A 21,797-nucleotide genomic window follows, 5' to 3' on the forward strand; every position below is an offset into this window, starting at 1 on the left:
TTATTAAATGCGGCTTTAATTCTTTTAACTAATACTAAAATGTGAATTTAATTGTAGATTATTTTCATTGTGATCAACTTAAATTCACAATTTTATCAATGGATATATTGAAATTGAAATTGAAATTTAATTAATTTAATTGAAACGAAATGAAATAAATAAATACTCCAAATACCCTGCATTTAAATTCGCTAATGATTTAAGTAATATCCATTTTCCCAAACTCGTATATCATTCATATGAAAATTTAATATTTGATATTACTTTTTTTATATTTATTAAAAACGGCCCCTGTTTTGACATATTTGCTAACCAAATTAAGACATACTTCCTTCCTTTTTTGGAATACAACTTTTTATTACAACGGCAGTAATTTACCACAATAGTATAAGTCTTCCTTGTTAGGTAAACAAATAATGATTTTATTATATTACCAATAAAAGAATACCTAATTGCATCATATTGACTCATCGAGATAAAAATAGAAATATAATTTTATACAAGAATTATTGAACTCTGTTTTTTGCGCCTAAATGCGAAATTTTATAATAAAAACGAAACTAATTTGCTCACAAACATAAATAATAATAATATACCTTTATAAGAATAAAAAGAATTTTGAGTTTATGACGATACTTCGGATTTATCTGCTGTTTGAAATTCGGAGCGTAATGAAGCTTAAATTCATGTATGTCATACATCAGGATATTAACGATTATTTTGGAGAAATGGATCACTTAAAACATCAAATTCATCAAATTCTTAATATGGAGCATAATACTGAGTTTTATTTTAATAACAATAAGTATTTCCAATTTTCAATGAATTAATTAAAATAAGATAAAATGAATTTATTCATTTTGTCATTCACGAGTTATCAAAAGACCAGCTGATCCCGATGATCCTTATTAATAAATACAGATTTTCAGAGTTAATATTATCTACTAAGATTAGAAAGATTGGGAAAATCAAACATACTGTACATAATTATATATATACAAGGAAAGTTCGTTAAATTAATCAAATATTTTTCACAACTAAAATGGCACTCTCAAATCTCATTTTTTCAATTGGATTATATAACACGTTTTTAATTTTTTTAACATTAATTATAGTATATACATGTCGTTTTTATTATAAATATTTTACGCGTGAAAATCCATTACCTGGACCACTTCCGTTACCCTTTGTTGGAAATATTATAGATCGTGGTTTCGATGAATTTGCTGAATATACTGAACGAATGCAAAAAAAATATGGTGATATATTTGAAATATATTTTGGTTCACAAAAATTTATCATGTTGAGTAAATATGAATATATACAAAATATGTTTGATCATTCATTAAATTCAAAATATATGAGACGTATTCCATATATTTCAGGATTAGATGAATTAGACGTGGCAGGAAAAGGAATAGCATTAAATCATAATGTAAATGTTTGGAAATTTAACCGACATTTTATCTCTAGAGCTTTACTTACACCAAGTTTTTCTAAATATTCAGTAATTTGGACACAAAATTTGGTTGAAGAAATGATGGATTATTGGAAAGATGGAGAAGATGATGATGGAAATTTTACAACTAATATTGTAGAATGGTCTCATAGGTTTACAACAGATTCAATTACTCATTTCACTACAGGAATGAGAGTTCACGCTATTGAAGCACATTATAATGAATTATTATTATCTAGAAATAAAAAACCAAGAAAATCTATTAATGATTTAAAGGATGCTACAAAGTTTTTTAAAAGTATTAAAACTTTAGTTATTGGAATTTATTTCTTTATTATAGTTCCGCCTTTCATTAGAAAATATTTTCCTTTTTTAAGTAATGAAAGTAAAAAACATTTACAAAATCGTGATTGGTTGTTTAGTAAAATTGATGAACTCATTAAAAGTAGAAGAAGAGAAATTGAATATACACCTTTAAATCAACCATTAAGATTTGATATGTTAACCTCGATGTTAACCGCTTATACTGATCGAGATATTTGTGAAGTGAAATATTATGATGAAGTATATACAAATAGACCATTAACTGATGAAGAAGTTCGCGGAAATTTATGGGAGACATTTGTTGCAGGAATTGATACGGTAAATACATATTTATATTTTATCGCTATGGCTCAGGAATTATATTGAATGTCACGGGCCAAAATTTTTGTAGCGCCGGACAATCACGTGACATTAGCGATGAGTGTAACTAACGCTTTATTTGCATTTTAGACTGCCAATTTATTTACTTTTGTTGTTTACTTTTTGGACAAATATCCAAATGTTTTAAGAAAACTTCGGGATGAATTGGATTTATTCTTTAAAAAATTAGGTGATCGTCGCTTAGATTTAGATTGTTTATCACAACTTGTTTATACTGAAGCAATAATTAAAGAGATCTTTAGAATATATACACCAGCACCTTACACTGCACGAAATAGTACCGCAAAGGATATTGTGGCAGGTCTCGTATGGCCTGAAGGAACACAATATATTATAAATATTCATGGTATAAATAATAATGAAGTATATTGGGATGAACCTGAAAAATTCAATCCTGAAAGATGGTTTAATAACAAAAAGAGTGAAAAGTTAATGCCTCACGTAGTATTTGGTGGGGGTCGTAGAGTTTGTCCTGGTAGGAAATTGTCTTATATTGAACTTAAATGTATGATAGCTTTAATATATCATAAATTGGATATTGAATTAGTAGTTAAAGATACTCCTTTGAAAACTAAATTTGTGCTTATTAGAGCGTTCCCTGAATTAAATGTTCGAATTAAACCTAGACAAAATAATATTTAAAAAACTAATATGATTCCTTTTTTTTTATATCTTATCATTAATATAATATTAATTTTATTATTATTATCATATTATTTATAAAATTAAAGTTCTTACCCCCTATATCATTAAAAAATTTTTAAATAAAGAATTTAGATTCCCTATAAAAAAAGAAAATTCGGAATTTGTCCTGAAAAGTATGGAAAATGTCCGGAAATTTTCCGTGCGTCCGGAAAACATTCGGAAACGGTCACGTTTTGGAACATTTTCCGGACGCACAAATTCCAGACATTTTCTTGACACTCCAGAATTTGTCCGGAATTTGTCCAGAATCGAGCGTCCGGAAAATGTTCCAAAACGAGACCGTTTCCGAATGTTTTCCGGACGCACGGAAAATTTCCGGACATTTTCCATACTTTTCAGGACAAATTCCGAATTTTCTTTTTTTATAGGGATTAGTTTAAATTATATATAAAATCATATAAATATGTTATAACACACTCTATATTATTAAATGATTTTTTAAATTATTATCAATTATCCTCATAAGTTCATGCAGATTTTACATAATTGTTATTTAGGTCGGTTGTCTCATATTACTATGTACTAGGAAAACGAAAACCGTTTAAATCCTTCGCGTTGCATAACTCGCGATCTACATTTATTTAGCATATTTCAGGGGTCAAACAGGAAGTGTTACATAAATTGTGATACATATTCAAAAAAAGAAATAAAATTGTCGATTGTGACAGGGGGGTTAACCCAAATTTTGCTAGTACAGTAAATAGTCTTTCGCTAACGCTTCGGACAATTTATAAATATGATCTCCCTTTTGCTTCGTTAAAATAAATAAATTAATAAAATGAATAAATGATGATTTCTATTTATAATGAGTAAATTAAGTATAGAGAAATGGAGATTTCGGTTTATTATAAGTTAAAATAGTAAAATAATAAAAATTTAAGGGAGATTGTCGCCTGGGGTTTTTTTTTCAAATATGCCACATGATGTACAATATAGAGTAAATTTATTGATCGGATTTTTTAATTTTTGATCGGCTAAATTAAAATTTTATCGCAAAAGATATTTTAAAAAAAAAATTTTTTTGCAAACATATTTATTATAAATAATCTTATCTAATGAAATTTTATTTGCAAATATTAAAATTTAAGTCACATATTTACGATTTTAAAGAAAAAAATCAATGTATTTTTAATGAAGTAAAACAAATAAAAGAAACAATAACAATAAATAAAAAGATAAGTAAATTACAATGATCAAGGAGAAAAATGCTAATAAAAAAAATGAAATAACAATGGAGTAATGGAAAGTAATAGGAGACGAAAGGGAGTAATGGTAGGAAATAAAAAAGAGAAATACTAGGACATGATGGGAGATGAAGAGAAGTGATGGGAGACAAAAAGGATTGATGGGAAGATGAAGAGGAGTGATGGGAGACGAAAAGGAGCGATGAGAGACAAAAAGAAATGATGGGAAGTAAACAGGAGAGAAAAAGAAATAATGGAAAATGAAAAGATGTAATAGAAAATAATGGCAGATCAAAAGTATGGAATAATGAGAAGTAATAGGAGGTGAAAAATGATGAGAGACAAAAAATAAAAAAATGATCATGATATACGAGGTTGGTGAGCAAAAAATAATGATAGGAAACCAAGTAAAAAATAAAACCATAAAGTAAAAAAAAAATGAAGTTAGTAAGAAATGAAATATAAGATAGAAATGAAATAAAAAAAAATAATAAATAAAAAACATACCTTTATTAATTGTAGAACCAAAAAAGAACTAAAAGGTCTAAAAAAATGAAATAAAATTAGTGAAAATGAAATATGAAACAGAAACGAAATAAAAAAAAATAAAATAATGAGTAAGAAACAAAAACGTAAAGTGGAAAATAACTGAACCTTAATTTCAAAACTGGAAGGACTAAAGAACCTAAAAACACTGAAATAGAGATAAAGTGTAAGAATATAAGTTAGAAATAAAAATAAAAGAAAAAAAGAAAAATACCTTGAGACTGAAAGAACCGAGGGAACGAACCTATACTGAAAATGAGATTCGATAAACAAATAAACATGTGATCATGTGGTCAATCTGGCCAATCAAAAATATTAACCAATATTTATAATGGTTGCTATCAGATCATGTGTACGTTTTGATGGCAAAGTTAGTATAGCTGATTTAGTTCTGGTTACAGAATTTTTTTTTAATTATTTAACTTTCAGCTATTACTGTCCTTTATGGTGCTTTAGAACAGTATGAAGGGCTGCAACAAATTGTATTGCCAAAAATTTTTGCCTTCCTTTTTTTTATTTTATTTTTTTATGAATTTTTTTTACTAACATTCTTTTATATATAATTGTTATTTATTATGTCTTCTAGGTTCAATTTAGGATCAGTGCTGCAATATAATTGAAATAAACATATAATTAAATTATCAAGGTTAGTTCCCATTTGGTTATTTTAGAAATTTATTTTATTGAAAAATTTTTTTTCGAAAAAAAAGTTTTATTTTTTTTTAATTCAATATGCCCCGAATGAGTTGTTAAAAAGGGAATATTTAACCAAAAGTAGAAGTTACAATAAAAAATGAATTTTTTCGGGTCATATTTTTTCCGATGCACTGGTCTGCATCAATAAATAGCAGTCACGTTTCCAAATTCTTGAAAAAGTCTGTCAAATTTCAGTGTTTTATAGTATAGTAAACATACGTAAAATTTCAAACAATTTATATATTTTAACATCCTTTTATTTAAATAAACTTAAAAGCTCCAATAGAATCTAAATAAAAAAAAATGTTAATGCAAGCTTAATTTTTGAAAAATTTTAAGATTGTAAGAAAAATTTTTATCAACATGTTCTTCAATGATGAAATTGGTTGACAAATAGGTATGAATTGAATATCTTCACAAATAATACTAATAAAACTTATTATATAGGTGTACAAAAGTCGTTATATTAATATAATTTAATAATTACATTCAATAGTAATTTTCTTATGTTCTCAGAAATTTGACGATACTATTATAAATGATTATTATGAATTAAGAATCCTGTTATACTCACAAATATACTTACAAAATACATAAATATGTAGTATTAAAAAAGAAAATTTTCTTTTAAAAAAATTTCTGGGTATCATGACTATCATATGCTTAAAAAATAATTAAAGTTAAATATATAAAATTAAATCTATTTTTGATAAAAATAGATGTCAAAAGTTACAATAAATGATTCCTTAATTTAGATTGGTCCATGTGCTATTACTGTACGTAATTCTAATTTTTGTATATTAATTAAATTTGAAAAAAAAAATTCAAAAAATCTAATGGCAAATAAAATTATAGGCATGTTTTATTATCCATTACGTAAACAGCCATAATGCTGATCAATGAAATATAGCCCGAAGAAATAAAAATCAACGAAAAACATGGAGAAAACCGGTGATAAAAATTCGCCATAACAAATACTGTAAACGTAAACAAGAGTTCATGTTTAAAGGGGAATTAGGACTATAAAATGTAAAATATATGAAATGTGATTTATTTTCATTTCTAATAAAATCATGACATTCGAATTTATAATAAATACTTTTTAACCATAATTGAGTTATAAATTAAATTGATAATTGAAAATTTTACAATAATTTATTATCTTTAATACATACCAAAAGAATGAGAAAAAAAAATCTGAATATTAAAACAAAATATATATATAAAATGGTTATAATACAGTAAATCGTGTATCAGGCAATATTTACTAAATCACGGGATACCGGATAAATCACTTATTCGCTAACGCTACCTAAAGGTAGCTTATTATAATTTGATTGGTTGATCTCGGGCTTCTGCAGAGCCCGGATCAACAAATCAAACTTGATTTACCCAAATATAAGTTATTCGGCACTTCGTGCTGAATAATTAATTATTAATTATTTGTCAGCAATTCTAATAATTAGCAAACCAATGATCAAGATGCACGGGAACTGAATGATCAAAAATCTATTGATTTTAATAATTAATAAAATGTGTTACTAATTTTTTTTTTAAAAAAAAACAACAGTTATACAGATTCAAATAGTGAAGGTGACGAATAATTTATACTAATTATACTACAAATTTACAAATTTCTTACAAAATATATGAATGTAGTAAATTTTACAAATTATGATTAATTGAATAATAGCCACAAATTTAAAAAATTGTCTTAAATTTTAAATTTTAATAAGAATTTTTATAACTATAACCGGTGGTTAACATCACCGGTATCACGTGACATTATAAAATCATGTGACTTCGACATTTTTTACGATCAAAAAAATTTTATTTTTTTTAATAAAAGACAAAGTACAAAAATCAATATTATAACTAAATTTAATTGGCTATATATCATTGATTTTGTTTATTACATGTCCTAGCATTGTGACCTGGTTCCCCACAAACTTTACATATATAGGTTTTCCGATTTGATGTATTTTCGCTCCTTTCTTGTCTTTGTGTATTAAAATCACTACTAGTATTGGTATCAAGTACATTAAAAGGCGTTCTTGATGAAGACGCTTGCTGAGGATGTTGTTGCACTTCACGTACATACAAGTTAGGATCAGATGGATTTATTGCACTATTTTTTGTACTAACATGACGTGAATTTGTCTCTGAGGCTGACTTAATCCGTTTATTTGGTGGACGTCCACGTCATTTCTGAACTATAGGATCTAAAATCTGTAGATTTTCTTCATTGTTTTCATCGTTGTTTGCATCTTTAATAATATTTTTCTTGCAATTAATAAACTTATTAATCATATCAATAATTTCATTTTCACATCCCAAATCAAGAGCTAAATTAAGAGCTTTCTTCATCTTTCCAAACCCATATGCATACTTAACTTTCCTTTGTAAACATTGTTTAATATTATTTGTAAATACGTCTGGTATTCTAAGTTGCTTAAATATATGCAAATCAGTTACTAAAGCAGTATTGTTATCATCTTGTTGAAACTGTGTTACTATTCCAACAGTTTCATCTTGTAAATTTGCTTGAATGTATTGATCTTGAATATCCTCTATATACCATCGTCTGGCAATAAGACCAATGTTAAATTTCGCCACCTTTGAATTCATCATAACTTGAAAATAATGTGAACATACAAGTCCACAATTAATTATAGCCAAACAAGTACATAAATGACCACCATCTATTAATAATATAATATAATGTTTGTAGGATTTGGTAAGGCCATAAAGTTCCCAAATTTCTATAATGTCAGACAGTTCTATTTCTTCAAATAAAGAAAATAGAGAAGTTTGCGGTCTATCCAAATGATCTTCAAGAAATCCTTCATTATAGTTACATTGATCATCGTCCTAATTAAGAAATGTAACATTTCGCATATAGTTATATGACATCAGTGGCTTTTTTTTTCACTTCGTTACAAATCTCAAAACACTAAATTTTTAAAGTTTCATACCTTTATTGTATCAATTGACTCTTTAGAAATAATCTTAGCATGATATAACAAAGAACCAAGAATTTGTTGTTGTTGAACTGACAAAATATGAGGAGTTAAATATTTCTTCATTAATTCAACAACCTTAGGAAATATGGGTTCAATAATTGAGGGTGCCTGGTTAGTTGGAAGACTTTGAAGATATGCATTATGTCGAGCCCATTGTGCTTCATTGTCTAATAATTTTTGAATTTGAATATGTAAATTACACAGTGAAGTAGTACTACCGGTGCCTTCTTTAATTAAATGGTTTATGACTTCAACTCTTTGTGTACTTTGAATACCCGCTGTAAAACACTTAGTTTGATAGCATCTTGCCCATGCTTGATGACAATTATTCAAAGTTCGATTAAGACACTCTTAAGTTTGTGGATATTTTTCAAGTAATCGTGTCCAACGCCAGTGAAAATCATTCACAAATAGACTATTTCGGGTATGTAGAAATTCCTTATAAAATGATTGGTATTTTTTGCCTAATTTACCTGCTAAATTTTTTTGTAGGTTTTCTTGAATGTGAAAAATGCAAAGAAAATGATGTGATTCAGGGAATTTTGATGTCACTGCATTTAATAAAGCAGGATCTGCATCAGAAAATAAGCAAGTAGGCGGATTATTATTAGTTGTTTGAAGAAGACAATCAAGAAACCATTCATAACTTTCAATTGTCTCATCTTCTGATAAACATTGAGCAACAAGACGGCTTTTAGTATTATTATCAACTATGACTAAAAGAGTTAAATACATATCAAACCAATTGGTTCGGCATGTATTATCAGTTTGTACAATATCATTATATCGCAAAAGACACTGATGCTGATTAGGAGACATCCAGAATAAGCCCACAAGACGATTATCAAAAGGATCAAGTCTTGTGTAAATAATCCACCCAGGTTCTTGATCTTTTAGCTCAAATAACTTGTTAATCATATTCTGAGCATCTCCATGTCGATTGGTAAGTGGTGATTTAAACTTTTGAATTGCATTGTAAAGATCTCTTTTATAAATATACTGATCTGGAAAACTTGCAACCAATAATGGATATATTTGTTTAGATCCCATATTTCCTTTATTAACATAGAATTCGATCCTTTCAAGTATTTCATTTGATAATTTGCGATAAGGTGCGTGTAAATGTATATCAGTGATCATACTATGATTATGTTCACCAGTAATGCTCGTGATGCTTACTTCTGTTGATGATTTAGGCATTGTAAGATTTATATGCCATGGACACATAATTTTTCGAGATGAACGTTGTCGTTAATGAGTTATATCAATTATTTGATTAGAAATAGGTTTACCCAAAAAAGAACATTCAAATGTTCGACGTCACACAATTCCATTATTATCAGATTCAACGCGTTTTCTTCTCAAGGAAAATCCAGCAAATTTAGCATATTGATTAAGCTTTATTTCTGCATCCTCCCATGTAGAAAATGAAGTACCAACTTTAATTTCAATATTAGATTCATCTGACATTATACCTTCTAGTTGATCATTTAGGATATTAGATACATATGTTTGGTTATGTTTATCTTTATCCATACTTGTATATAATAGCAAAATCAAATGAAAGAATAAAACAGTTGAAGTGTAAAGGATAAAGATTATAGAGAAAAGTAATGTGTTCAGCAAAATAATAATTTAAACGTGTTTAATGGGGGAGAGTAATGGGAGAGTAATGGAGAGTAAGAAAAGACATAAGCCAATTAAACAATAAACAATAAATGAAACAATAGATCAAATCTCATTAGTGCGTATCATTACTAAATTTAGATAATGCACTAAGCATCTTTAAATTAATTTTACTATTTTTAAACAATAAACACGAAATTTAATAATAATAAACATATAATGACAATATCACGTGACTGCGGTGATTTTAACCACCCGTTATTTGAAGTAATTACCTTTTAATAAATCTTACAAAAATTATACATTTAAATTTTAGTAAAAACAAAATTTGATTAAACTCTAGTACTCTACAAATATTGAATGAAAATTGGACAATAATTACAAAAACTAAATAAAACTGTACAATTTCATACGATGACTTTTTACTGGGGTATGTTATCATTTTTTGGAACCTGTTGTCTATCCTCTACTAGGTTCTTATACTGTCTGATATTTCTCAGTTAACGACGTCCTTCCTATAAAATATTTTATCCGTTATTTCTGTAAAAAGTCCGTAAAAATGGGCCTTTCGTGAATTTATTCACGGAAAATGATCCGTGATATAAGGTGATTAATTCTGGAAATCCCTATAAAAAAATTGGATACGTTTTTTATAAAGTTTTTATACGATATTTTTCCTTAGAAATAACGTACCATAATAGGATACAGAAAAATGCGCAATTCCGTATCACTAAAAACATGGTTTTGATACGGAATTTGCATGGGATTCATATGGAATTTACTGTACATGATTTGATGGGTTTGGTACGAAATCCCGAAACTCGAAATCCTGAAGGTACATAATCCAAATCCCGAAATGTCAAAATCCCGAATTGCCATAATTCCCGACATTTCATAAGCCCAATACTTCATAATCCCGAAAAGAAAAATACCGAAAAGAAAAATCTTGAAATTTATTAATAAAATAAAGAAAATCAGTATTATAGGGGTGTTGGGATTATAAAATTCGGGATTATGACAATTTGGGATTATGACAATTCAGGATTTAGACATTTCAGAATTTAGACATTTCAGGATTTAGAGTGTCGGGATTTTGTACCTTCGGGATTTCGAGTTTCAGGATTTTGGATGGATCCCGATTTGATCTCTCAAAATTTATACGATTTGGTCATTGAATTACTATTTGTATTACAGTATTTACATAAATCTAATTTTACTTTATTAAATTAAATAAAAAATAAAAAATAAACAAAATACAAATACATTATGAAAATCCCCTCCATATAAAGCTATCTATAAGATCAGGTTCATTTGGAGTCAAACAACCTAAAAAACAAAAAGAAAGAAACATAAGAACGTCTAACTTAATTGGAAACAAACCCCCCCTCATATAGTATCTGCAATCGTCCAAGTCACCAAAGGTCAGCATTCCTACAAAAAAAGAAAGAGAACTCCAGAATGTACGATCTACATAAAAGAAAAGAATTATAAAGCGTCTGATGAAGAGAAACCAAAACAACAAAATAAATCCAAAACTGACCTACAAAAAAAGAAGACTCTGAAGCAACAAAACTGAAACAACCTACAAAAAGAAAGAAAATTTGAACTGACCTAAAAAAAAAAAAAATCCTGAACCATCCTACAAAAAGGAAAGGACTCCCAAACTGATCTACAAAAAGAAAAAAGAAACTGAATCTTCTCTCAAAAAAAAATCTGCTGGCCTATGAAATAAAAAAAAGGATAAATATAAATAAAAAGAAAGGGGAATAAAAAATAATCAAAAAAAATATTTTTTTAAAAAGAGGGGTAACAAAGTTAGGAAAGTTAAAAAAAATTTTTTTTAAAGGGAGGACATCAAAGTTAGAAAAATAAAAAACTTTTTATAAAGAGGAAATAGAAATAGAAAGAAGAAAATTTTTTTTTTAAAAAAAAAAGAGTGGGAATAAAAGAAAAAATTTTTTTTTAAAAGGAGAGTGACGAAAAAAAATTTTTTTAAAGGAGAGTGACGGGAAAAAAAAATTTTTTAAAGTGAGGTACGAAAAAAAAATTATTTTTTTTTAAAGGGGGATGAGAAAGAAAGAAGAAAAATTTAGAAAAAATAAAAAAAATAAGACAAGAGAAAAGAGAAAGGAAAGGAAAGACAGAAAGGAAGATCGGAAAATCAAAATCACCAAAAGGGTTTATATAAAAACAAAAAACGTATCATAACAAAACAATAAACAATCACGTGATCTCGTGTTATGATACGGGATTTTTGTAAAATTAAAAAATATTAAGTTTAAAAATTCCGTATAAATTCCGCATGATTAATTTTTTCCGTATACATTTCGTATACATTTGTTTTTTTAAAAAATGTTTAAAAATGAATTGCTTATTAAATATACGGAATTTGTATACGGAATCTATAAAAACGTACATAAAATGTATACAAAACGTATCCTTTCCGTATACATATTTCTTATAGGGAATATGAGCCTTTTGTGGAAAAAAAGATGGAATATTAAAAATTGATCGACTTTTTATGGGGCCTTAAAAAATTAGTTTTTGTCAGCGGAGGAGTATCTCCAATCACCTATAAGGGAATCAATTACTAGTTTAGAAATTTATAAGAATGTGGATCATGGAATCGTAAATTTATTATTCAATACCATAATTGAAATGAGTAAAAACCGGTAATGGGTTAGTTCAAATATATTATAACAGATTAGTTCGAAAAAATGTTTAATAGTTAAATAATAATTTTATTATAAAATGTATTACCAAATTGGTAAATATAGTTATATTTTTCGCAAATAATAATAAAAATTATGAAAGCTATTATAATGAGTAATTTGATTATAGTTTTGAATTACACTACATTAAATTTGCCACAGAGAAATTTCGGTAAAATTTTTTGAATTATTATGCAATTAGAGAAACAGATTTAATTGGTTCACATCTTAAACATACTGAGATAATATCCAAGTAAACAATTAACAAGATGTTTGATCAAAAGTCCAATCATCAACATTGCCATATATACCATAACAGGTATCTTCATTAAAAGGTCCTCGTACTTTCTGTTTCTCGAAACTAGCTTGAACTTTAGCATGAACTGTGTACGTTTGGTTTGGAAAATTAATAGTTTCATAGTCATCATCATCAGAGGAAATAGAGGAATGGTCACTACAATCATGGTAGTGTTTGTCACCGGCTATGCGATTACCATTTGAATCCTCTATCCAAATTCTACATCTGCAGAGATCCAATTCCAAAGCCGTGATGACAGTAAATGCTATACATTTAACCAAAAAGTTGAATCATTAGAAAAGAATATGGAGAACATATTGAATGTAAGGACTTTACCTTTAACGTCCATTATATAGAAACACATGAAAAGGACAGTAAGAAGGTAAAAGCTTTGAAGTTTCATATTAGTTAATGTTGTTTGATAGACCTGAGAGAGTAGTATTCTGGGTAGTTGTCAATTTGGGAGTTTAAAGTTTCAACCTCTGCTTCTTTTTCTAAGCGTAGTAATCCGATTCTGTAAAACAAAATTTTGGTGGCAGTGGTTATATATAATTTCAAAACTTAGATTTTCAATGATTTTCTACCAAAAGCTATGACTTGACTTGATTCACTTTGTTCGTTTAAATCAATCTATAATTGACAAAAAAATTCGCACATCCCGATCAAAGGAGTATGAGTATGGGATTCATTTTAGAAAAATATATTCATCATAGTAATATATTAGTTAAATAATAATAATCAAATAATTAAATTTGATTTAATAATTCTATTTCTGTTCTATTTCTTTTTTTTTTTATTCATTTTTTTGTGTTTGTTATTATTTATTATTGTCTTTTTTTAAGAAATAGGAGGCGGTCAATCTTGCCACGTGAATAAAGTTAGCCTAATAACCGAAAATATTAAAAATAAATTTTCTCCTTGTCTATTGCCTATTGATAGTCTCCCAAATATCTTATTATTTATTTTACTCAATTATTTATGAATTTTACTATACTTAGGATATCAAAATTTTTTTATACTTCATTTAAATGATTTTAGTTTTACGATACTGACAGCAATTTTACCGACATGAATATTACCTTAATAATTACTTACTGCGTTTTAATTTCAAATTATTTGATTACAATTAAGAAACAAAACATTCGATATAAATATAAATTTTAGGGGGGTGATTTAACCCAGGTCATTTAACCCAGCAAAACTCACTTATTTTTTTATATTTAAAATCCTAATAAATAGCCGAAAAATGCCTAATTTTAGTTTAAAATAGCTAAAAATAGTTAATCACATGTTTATATTTAATGAGTGATACGCTCCAAATTTAGCAACTAGAAAATTGCATTTATTATTTCAAATTAAACAATTCCAAATTTCTAAAATTCTCTCTTGATTAAAATTTAACTTCTAGAATGGATTGAATATGATAACTAGATTTGAAAAAATTACTAGTTGAAAATGTTTGAGCGTTACTATACAGTATAAAAACATAAATAGTGTTAATCTGCTCATATAAATTATATTGTTCAATTTATGATGACATTTTAATTTTACTAGCAATTTTTGTTTTTAAGATTTTGATGGTTAAAAATCATCGCGTAAAAGCAGTGTTGTCATAGGGACGGGACATGTCCATGGACGGGACGGGACGGGACAGTCCAGGACACGTCCAAAGATTTTAGCAATGTCCGGGACATTTGGACATTAAAATCACGTGATCTTAATTATAAATTATAGCCCATTAGGTGCTGTCTTGATAAGACAAATTGTAAACTTGGACAATTTTTGGACGGGACATGGACGGGACATGGACGGAACAATGTCCGGGACATTAAAATTTTGGTGGGACATGTCCCATGTACAACACTGCGTAAAAGTTTAGCCTAGTTTTAATTTCGCATGTCGTCATATGAATTAATTTAACTTATTCGTAATAATTGTTTTTTTTTTACTAAATTCATAAATAATTATTGCTTATTTGCATTTCTTAAACATAGAATCAACAGTATTAACGTGCTGTTAATGATTTTTTTTTATTTTTTTGAAAAAAGTTATATTGAAAGTTAAGTTTTTTGAACTTTGTGTTACCAATTTTAATTCTATTAAATTTTTATATGAATAAACAGAGAACGAATTTTATTTTACAAATAACTTTATAAACTTAATTTCTCGATGCAGTGGCTAAAAAGAAATATTAGCCACATTATTAAGTAATGCAATGATTCCCTTTGTTTATTGACAATGACACAATAGCGATTGTTTTCTACGTTTATTTAATACAGTAGTTTTCTGATCTTCCTTATCGAATAAAAAAACCTTGTATAAGTGACCATTGTGCAGACTTTCAGGTAAGAAATGTTAAACCAACTTTCAATTCCAAAGGTAAATTTAATATTGATTTAAATTCTTAAAGATTATCTTCGCCATTGTAGTCACTATCATTATCATCTGGAATATTGTCAAGTAGGTCTTTAGGAAAACATTCTGTAATTCTATATCAGAATCATCACTAATATAGGATCCATATATTAGTCGTGTGTAGAAAATCTAAAATGTTTTTTTTTTTTTGAATATTCTCTATTCGGAGGATAGAAACTGCGGTATCCGGATAATTATTTTTCTCGGATATCCGGATATCATTTTTTTATCCGCAAATACTATCAAATACTATCTCGATAAATAAAGAAAAAGAAATTAACCTTTTTTTTATTTGTTTTTCAATTTTTATTTCGTAGATAATAAATCATATAAATATCATTCTGTAGATAGTTTTTTAGTAAATAAATTTAGATAATTTTTTTTAATAAATGAAAATAGTAATTTTATTACGAAAATTTTATCAACAAGTAAATACAGTACAAAAAATTTTTTTAATAAGTAAATACAAAATTTAAATAAATAAATATAAAGGTTTTTTTATAACAATAAATATAATGATTTTTTTTTAACAAATAAATGTGAAGATTCTTTTTTAACGAAAAGTAATTCTGGTTGCGGACTGGGCTGGGTTACAAATATGGATTTTTGTGCAGAACTCCAATCTAGAAGACCATTAAATTTAGAAAATTTATATAGATTTGTTAAATTTAAATCATAAATAATTCTTTCAATCTCCAATTGTAAAATAAAAACGCAAATAAAATAAATAATTACATATGCATAAATATGATATCTTTTATACTTTAACTGTTAATTTGAGTTTAATTACTTTCATCTATAATAAAAAAATAATTTAATTGAAATTCAATAGATCAAAAATCACATGTAAAAGTGATTACCTTTAGAATTAATATCAAGTTTAGTAAAATCTATTTTCAAGGAATCTATAAATATTAATTGTTAGCATTGTAAAATAAATTTAAATTATTATAGCATGTTATATATATTTACCTGAATATTCTATTAAATCATTATTATTATCGGCATTTTTTGGTTCTGGAAGATTTTTAAAATCTAAAAGTCTACTTGTGTAAACTGCTTGAGGATGTGTCGTATATGATATAGTACCAGTAGATATTAAAGGTGATGAAAAAGATAACTTTTTATTAATATCATCTGCTTCTTTAACTTGCCCATAAATTACAGAATCCATTTTATTGTCATAAATATCTTTCCGTAAATTCGAAAATAAATTACGTAATTCAACTGCATTAGGTCGTTTTAAAGGGTCTGCATCCCAACATTGATTAATAATGTCAAAAATCAATTGAGGAATTTTATAATTAGACTTTGGCCTCAACCCCTTACAAATTTTCATTGCTAAGAATTCATCATGAGCTATATCATAATAAGGAGGGAAACCTGTACAAATTTCATATGCAATGATTCCAAATCCATAAATATCGCTTTTTTGAGTATATTCTTTTCCTCTTAAAACTTCCGGAGCTACATAAGGTAATACTCCATATATTTTTTTATTATTATTTTGAGAGGATTTGACGTTTGCCGGTTGACTTAATCCCAAATCAGTAATATGAGCCCGATTATCAAAATTGCTTAATATATTTCCACAATGGAAATCATGATGGATTAATCCTTTCTCATGAATATCACTAAGACCAAGTGCAATATTAAGTAAATTCCACAACTTTTTTTCCCAATCCAGTGAAATGAAGTTGTTATTCAAATGTTGTCTTAAACCACCATTCATTAAATCCATTACCATCATAAAATTATTTGTTTTTGGATCTTTGGTAATACCAAAACAACGAACTATCCAATCAGAATTACATACTAAAATGTTTGATTCAACCTTAAAAGAAAATTATAGTTAGTTTAACATTTATAAAGGCTAATTTAAATTTAATGAAAATAACTTACTTCTTTTAAGAATTCTGTCGTAATACCTTGTGAGTTATGTAAACATTTTAAAGCAACTTTTGTTTCACCAACTCTTTTCCATTGATTATCGTTACATCTCCATATAGGACCATCTTTCCAAACTGCTTTAAAAGTAGTTCCAAATCCCCCTTTTGCTAAATATTCAACATCTTCAAATTTATCATATTCAATCCACTCTATGGTATGGTATATAGTCTCAGCTTTTAATTGTACTTTTTGAATAAACTCATCAACGACATGATTTCCACTTGTCCAATTTTTGAAATTTTGTTGAAAACGTTTAGAAACACATGAAACACATGGCTGGCAGAAAGATCTAGCATTAATCTTCTTACAATTTTTACATACCCCATAATTTTTATATCGTTCATTTAATCCTTTGTCTATTATTAGTTCATCAATTAACGATTCTTGTTCTTTAGTCAATTTCCAATAGTTGAAGTCTTTTATTTGTTCAAATACATCATCACTTAGTTTAATTTCACCCATAATAAATAATTTAACAGTTAAACAAAAAATATGTTATTAATTCGTATGTAAAATCACAAAGTAAATTGAAAAAAGGAATAAAAAAAATGGTGAAACGTTATTTTATGTTGAATGATTTCAAGATCGGCAATAAAATTATGAAAAAAAGGCTAGTTAAAATACACGGAGGAAACACAATAATCCTGATCGGCAATTAAATTTATTCAATTTTGGAAATAAAATGAATAATATAAATAAAATGATTAACTAAATATAGAAAGCAACTAAGTATTATGTGATTAAAAGGCTAAACTTTTACGCGATATAATGATTTAATTTTGACTATCGAAATTTCTCAAAAAAAAAAAAAAAACAAAAATTGTTATGTAGTAAATAAATGAGAATATTATTATAAACTGAACAATATGGTTTATATAAGTATGCAAATAGATTAACACTCATATATCATGGTTAAGTAACAGTCATATGATATTAAACATTTTCAACTAGTGATTTTTTCAAATTTATCATATTCAATCAATCAATCCATTTTAGAAGTTAAATATTTTGAAATTTTGGAATTGTTTAAAATAATTTGGAATAATGAATACAATTTTCCTTTTTTAATCTTTTTGTTAAATTTTTAAATTACAGATATTTATATAATATTTTTATATGCATTAATTTAACTTATTTATAATAAATTTAATAAATTTTTTTTTATTTAAATTCATAAATAATGATTGTTTAACCTGACTTTTTTGCATTTCTTAAAATGTGAAATCAAACAATATTAACGTTAACGTTCTGTTTTCAAAAATTTATATTGAAGGTTAAGTTTTTTGAACTATATTTTACCAAATTTAAATTCTTTTAATTATCTAAACAGTGAACGGATTTTATTTTATTAAATAATTTTATAAAACTTCATACTTATTAATTTTTTTACATACTAGTGGTTAAAAATAAATATTAGTCACGTGACCAAGTTACGCAATTTATGATTTTGAAAAAAGGTTCACGAAGATTGTTTATGAAATTAAGACCTTTAAAAAGATTCATTTAATTTTCGGCGGTTGGTCATTTTAGAGGTAAAAATGAAGCAAAATTTAATCAAACTGAAGTAAAAAGAATGGAACCATTTATACCGGAAAGTGAGTCATTAAATGTTTTAATTTCTGAGTAGTCATGTCATATGTTGTAAAGTACGTCGGTCTAATTAATTACTGTAATAGAATTCTTTCTATGATATTATTGTATTAAAAAGGTGAAGTAAAATGAACTTATTTGCGTTGCTTTTCATTATAGTTAATTTATAAACAATAGCTTCTTTTCATTTAAAAATTCAAATATGCTACATATAATTTACTTCTATAAACAAAGAACAGAACGACAGAACGTTGTTTATTTTTATTATTATACAAATATGGAGTTTTTTGTTATTATTTTGTCATCCCCCCTTACTGTACATATGTAACCATCTTGTGACACCTTGTTATTGTATAAAGATGTACACCTAACCGTATTAATCATTGACTTACGTAATTGTAGATCATTTATTTAAGTCCCAATTTTTTATTTATGCTGATCACATATGTGTGGACTACACATCAAATCGCCCATATGATTTACATTTGTAATTTTTATATCGAAATGGATATTCAGTCATTTAACATTTTGTTTAACCTACCAAATTAATATTTTTGTTTTTGTTAAAAAAAAAATGTATTGAAGTTTAAAAAGAGTATTTTACAATTACAAATTAGATCCGGTCAATGTTGATTCTTTTTATAATAAAAAAAAAAGTTTTTATCAAATTAGAAACAATGACAATATTTCTCATGAGTCTAATAAATGCAAGTTCAAATATGATTTAACTTGATAATTCATAGATCACATTTTCACACGCACAAAAAAAAAAAGAAAGAAAAATATTCCAGCTCTGGGAAATCTTACATAATAAATATAATAAATGCATATTTTCAAGTTAATCATTCACTCGTTCACAACAAATTCCAAAATTATATATAAAGAACCAATTATCCAGCTGCTAAAAAAAAAAAAAAAAAATTTTTTTTTCTTATACGCAACCTAAATTTCGTTCTCTTTTAATATTTTTATTTATCCTAAATAACAAAAAAAGAATTCTCTTCATTAACTTTATAATATGGAAGAACTCGATTTTCAGCTCGTAAAAAGACCAGGTATTGGTGATGAAGGAAAACGTATAAGAGTTCGAGCAAATTTCTTTGAAGTTACTAGGATGCAAAGAGAAGATTTTTCACATTACGATGTAACGACAATACCTAAGGTCCCTCAGCGATTAAATAGGAAGGTATTTGATCGTTTTGTGGAACAAAATCGATATGGAGTTCTTAGGGATGCAAGACCGGTATTTGATGGTATGTATTCAATAACGAAAAAAAAAATTTTCGTTTACCAATATCAAATATTGAATAAAACAAATCATAATATTACTATGTAATTTTATAACTTCAACAAGATATCAAAAATTGGTTTACATAATCCTTTTCTTAAACAGCAGCATGATTTCTAAATATACGTTTGTACTTTAAAAGATACTAACTAATTGAAAATGTTGGTAGGAAGAGCGAATATGTTTGCACATAAGCCATTGCGATTTGAATCCGATAGTTTTGACGTAACATATCATTTTTTTTTTTCTTTCTTGAAATTAAGAAAAAAATTTATTAAGTTTAATTATCATAATTAGGTGGAATTAGAGGAAGAAGGTACGCCCGTGAGTAGGACACGACCACCTCAAAGTTTCAGAATTAGAATAAAAAAAACTAGAGATATTGTTGTAAGGGATTTATTCCAATTTTTAAATGCAAGAGGCGATATGACAAATAATTGCCTAATGGGTAATTCATTTTTTACTTCATTATCTTTCCTTAATGATCAAATCTAATCTCAACAATGGATTATAATCTTATTTATGTAACAAGCAATAACGGGAATGGACATTATTATCAGTCACAAGATTTCTGCAAAATTTCCTACTGTACGTAGATCATTTTATAATCCGCAAGTAAAAAAATCTCTTGGCGGAGGTTTGGAAGCTTACCAGGGGTATTATCAATCAGCACGTCCTACGATGAGTGGAAGAATGATGATAAATGTAGACTTAAGTGCTACCGCTTTTTATGAAAGTGGTCCACTTATTGATATAGTTGTAAAGTTATTAAAAAATATTAGAACCCTCAATGAACTACGTAGAGGCCTTTCAACAAATGACCGTCACAAAGTTGAGGATTTTATAAGAGGACTTAAAATAAAGGATAATCATAGAACGGGAACTGGACGAAAATTTAAGGTTGAAGGTTTAACTCCAACTCCAGCTTCTCACACTACGTTTGATAGAGGTGACGGTAGCGAAATCGATGTAAAAACTTATTTTCAAAATGCTTACAATATACGCTTATCATATCCATCTCTTCCTTGCGTTGTCGTGAGAGGAAACGTTTATCTTCCAATGGAAGTGTGTGATATAGTCCCGGTAAATTATATATTCATTCGACGATATCATATAATGTAAGAAATTTAAATTATTTCATATTTACAGGAACAACGATATATGCGAAAATTGAATAAAGAACAAACAGATGTAATGATGAACTTTACTCGTCAGAATCCGTCCAATCGGGCAAATAAGATTCAGGATGGCCTTAAATTATTAAATTATCGAGAAAATGAACACCTTCAACAATTCGGAATGAGTATATCAGACGAAATGGCTGTGGTAGGTTTAAATATGATTTTGCACCATAGGAAAGAATAAATTATATTTTGATAATAATTGGATCTTCAATAACGCGAAATTTATCTTCAGGTGAACGCTAGGATTCTTCCCACCCCAACAATTGAGTACCGCCAATCAACAAGGCAATTTCGTGTCGAGCCTAAAAATGGAGTATGGAACTTACGAGATAAAACATTAGCAATGGGTGCTACCCTTGGTTCTTGGTCAGTTTTGGCCTTTTTAGATGAAGATACTTTACCTAAACCTGTTATTGA

The 21,797-nt window shown here is 27.1% G+C and overlaps 5 protein-coding genes across 5 annotated transcripts; 1 reads left to right on the forward strand and 4 right to left on the reverse strand.

The window, feature by feature from the left end:
• Positions 1-1,330: 1,330 nt before the first annotated feature.
• Positions 1,331-2,806, forward strand: OCT59_023481 (uncharacterized protein; the record flags this gene model as incomplete). The annotated part of the gene is made up of 3 exons (XM_066134719.1): positions 1,331-1,757; positions 2,007-2,101; positions 2,234-2,806. 3 exons carry the CDS (start codon positions 1,331-1,333, stop codon positions 2,804-2,806), a joined length of 1,095 nt encoding a protein of 364 aa, XP_065990815.1.
• Positions 2,807-7,497: 4,691 nt separating this feature from the next.
• On the reverse strand, positions 7,498-8,980 carry OCT59_023482 (uncharacterized protein; the record flags this gene model as incomplete). The annotated part of the gene is made up of 4 exons (XM_066134720.1): positions 7,498-7,865; positions 7,992-8,166; positions 8,271-8,668; positions 8,956-8,980. 4 exons carry the CDS (start codon positions 8,978-8,980, stop codon positions 7,498-7,500), a joined length of 966 nt encoding a protein of 321 aa, XP_065990816.1.
• A 658-nt stretch (positions 8,981-9,638) lies between these two features.
• On the reverse strand, positions 9,639-9,854 carry OCT59_023483 (uncharacterized protein; the record flags this gene model as incomplete). The annotated part of the gene is made up of 1 exon (XM_066134721.1): positions 9,639-9,854. The coding sequence occupies one exon, from the start codon at positions 9,852-9,854 to the stop codon at positions 9,639-9,641; it is 216 nt and encodes a 71-aa protein (XP_065990817.1).
• Positions 9,855-12,916: 3,062 nt separating this feature from the next.
• On the reverse strand, positions 12,917-13,302 carry OCT59_023484 (uncharacterized protein; the record flags this gene model as incomplete). The annotated part of the gene is made up of 2 exons (XM_025325501.1): positions 12,917-13,218; positions 13,290-13,302. 2 exons carry the CDS (start codon positions 13,300-13,302, stop codon positions 12,917-12,919), a joined length of 315 nt encoding a protein of 104 aa, XP_025180853.1.
• A 2,848-nt stretch (positions 13,303-16,150) lies between these two features.
• OCT59_023485 (uncharacterized protein) lies at positions 16,151-17,780 on the reverse strand (the record flags this gene model as incomplete). Its single annotated transcript, XM_066134722.1, has 5 exons — positions 16,151-16,164; positions 16,229-16,273; positions 16,341-16,619; positions 17,151-17,202; positions 17,271-17,780. The coding sequence occupies 5 exons, from the start codon at positions 17,778-17,780 to the stop codon at positions 16,151-16,153; spliced, it is 900 nt and encodes a 299-aa protein (XP_065990818.1).
• Positions 17,781-21,797: the final 4,017 nt, after the last annotated feature.

The sequence above is a fragment of the Rhizophagus irregularis genome, chromosome 4 (assembly GCF_026210795.1).
Source record: "Rhizophagus irregularis chromosome 4, complete sequence".
Lineage (NCBI taxonomy): Eukaryota > Fungi > Glomeromycota > Glomeromycetes > Glomerales > Glomeraceae > Rhizophagus > Rhizophagus irregularis.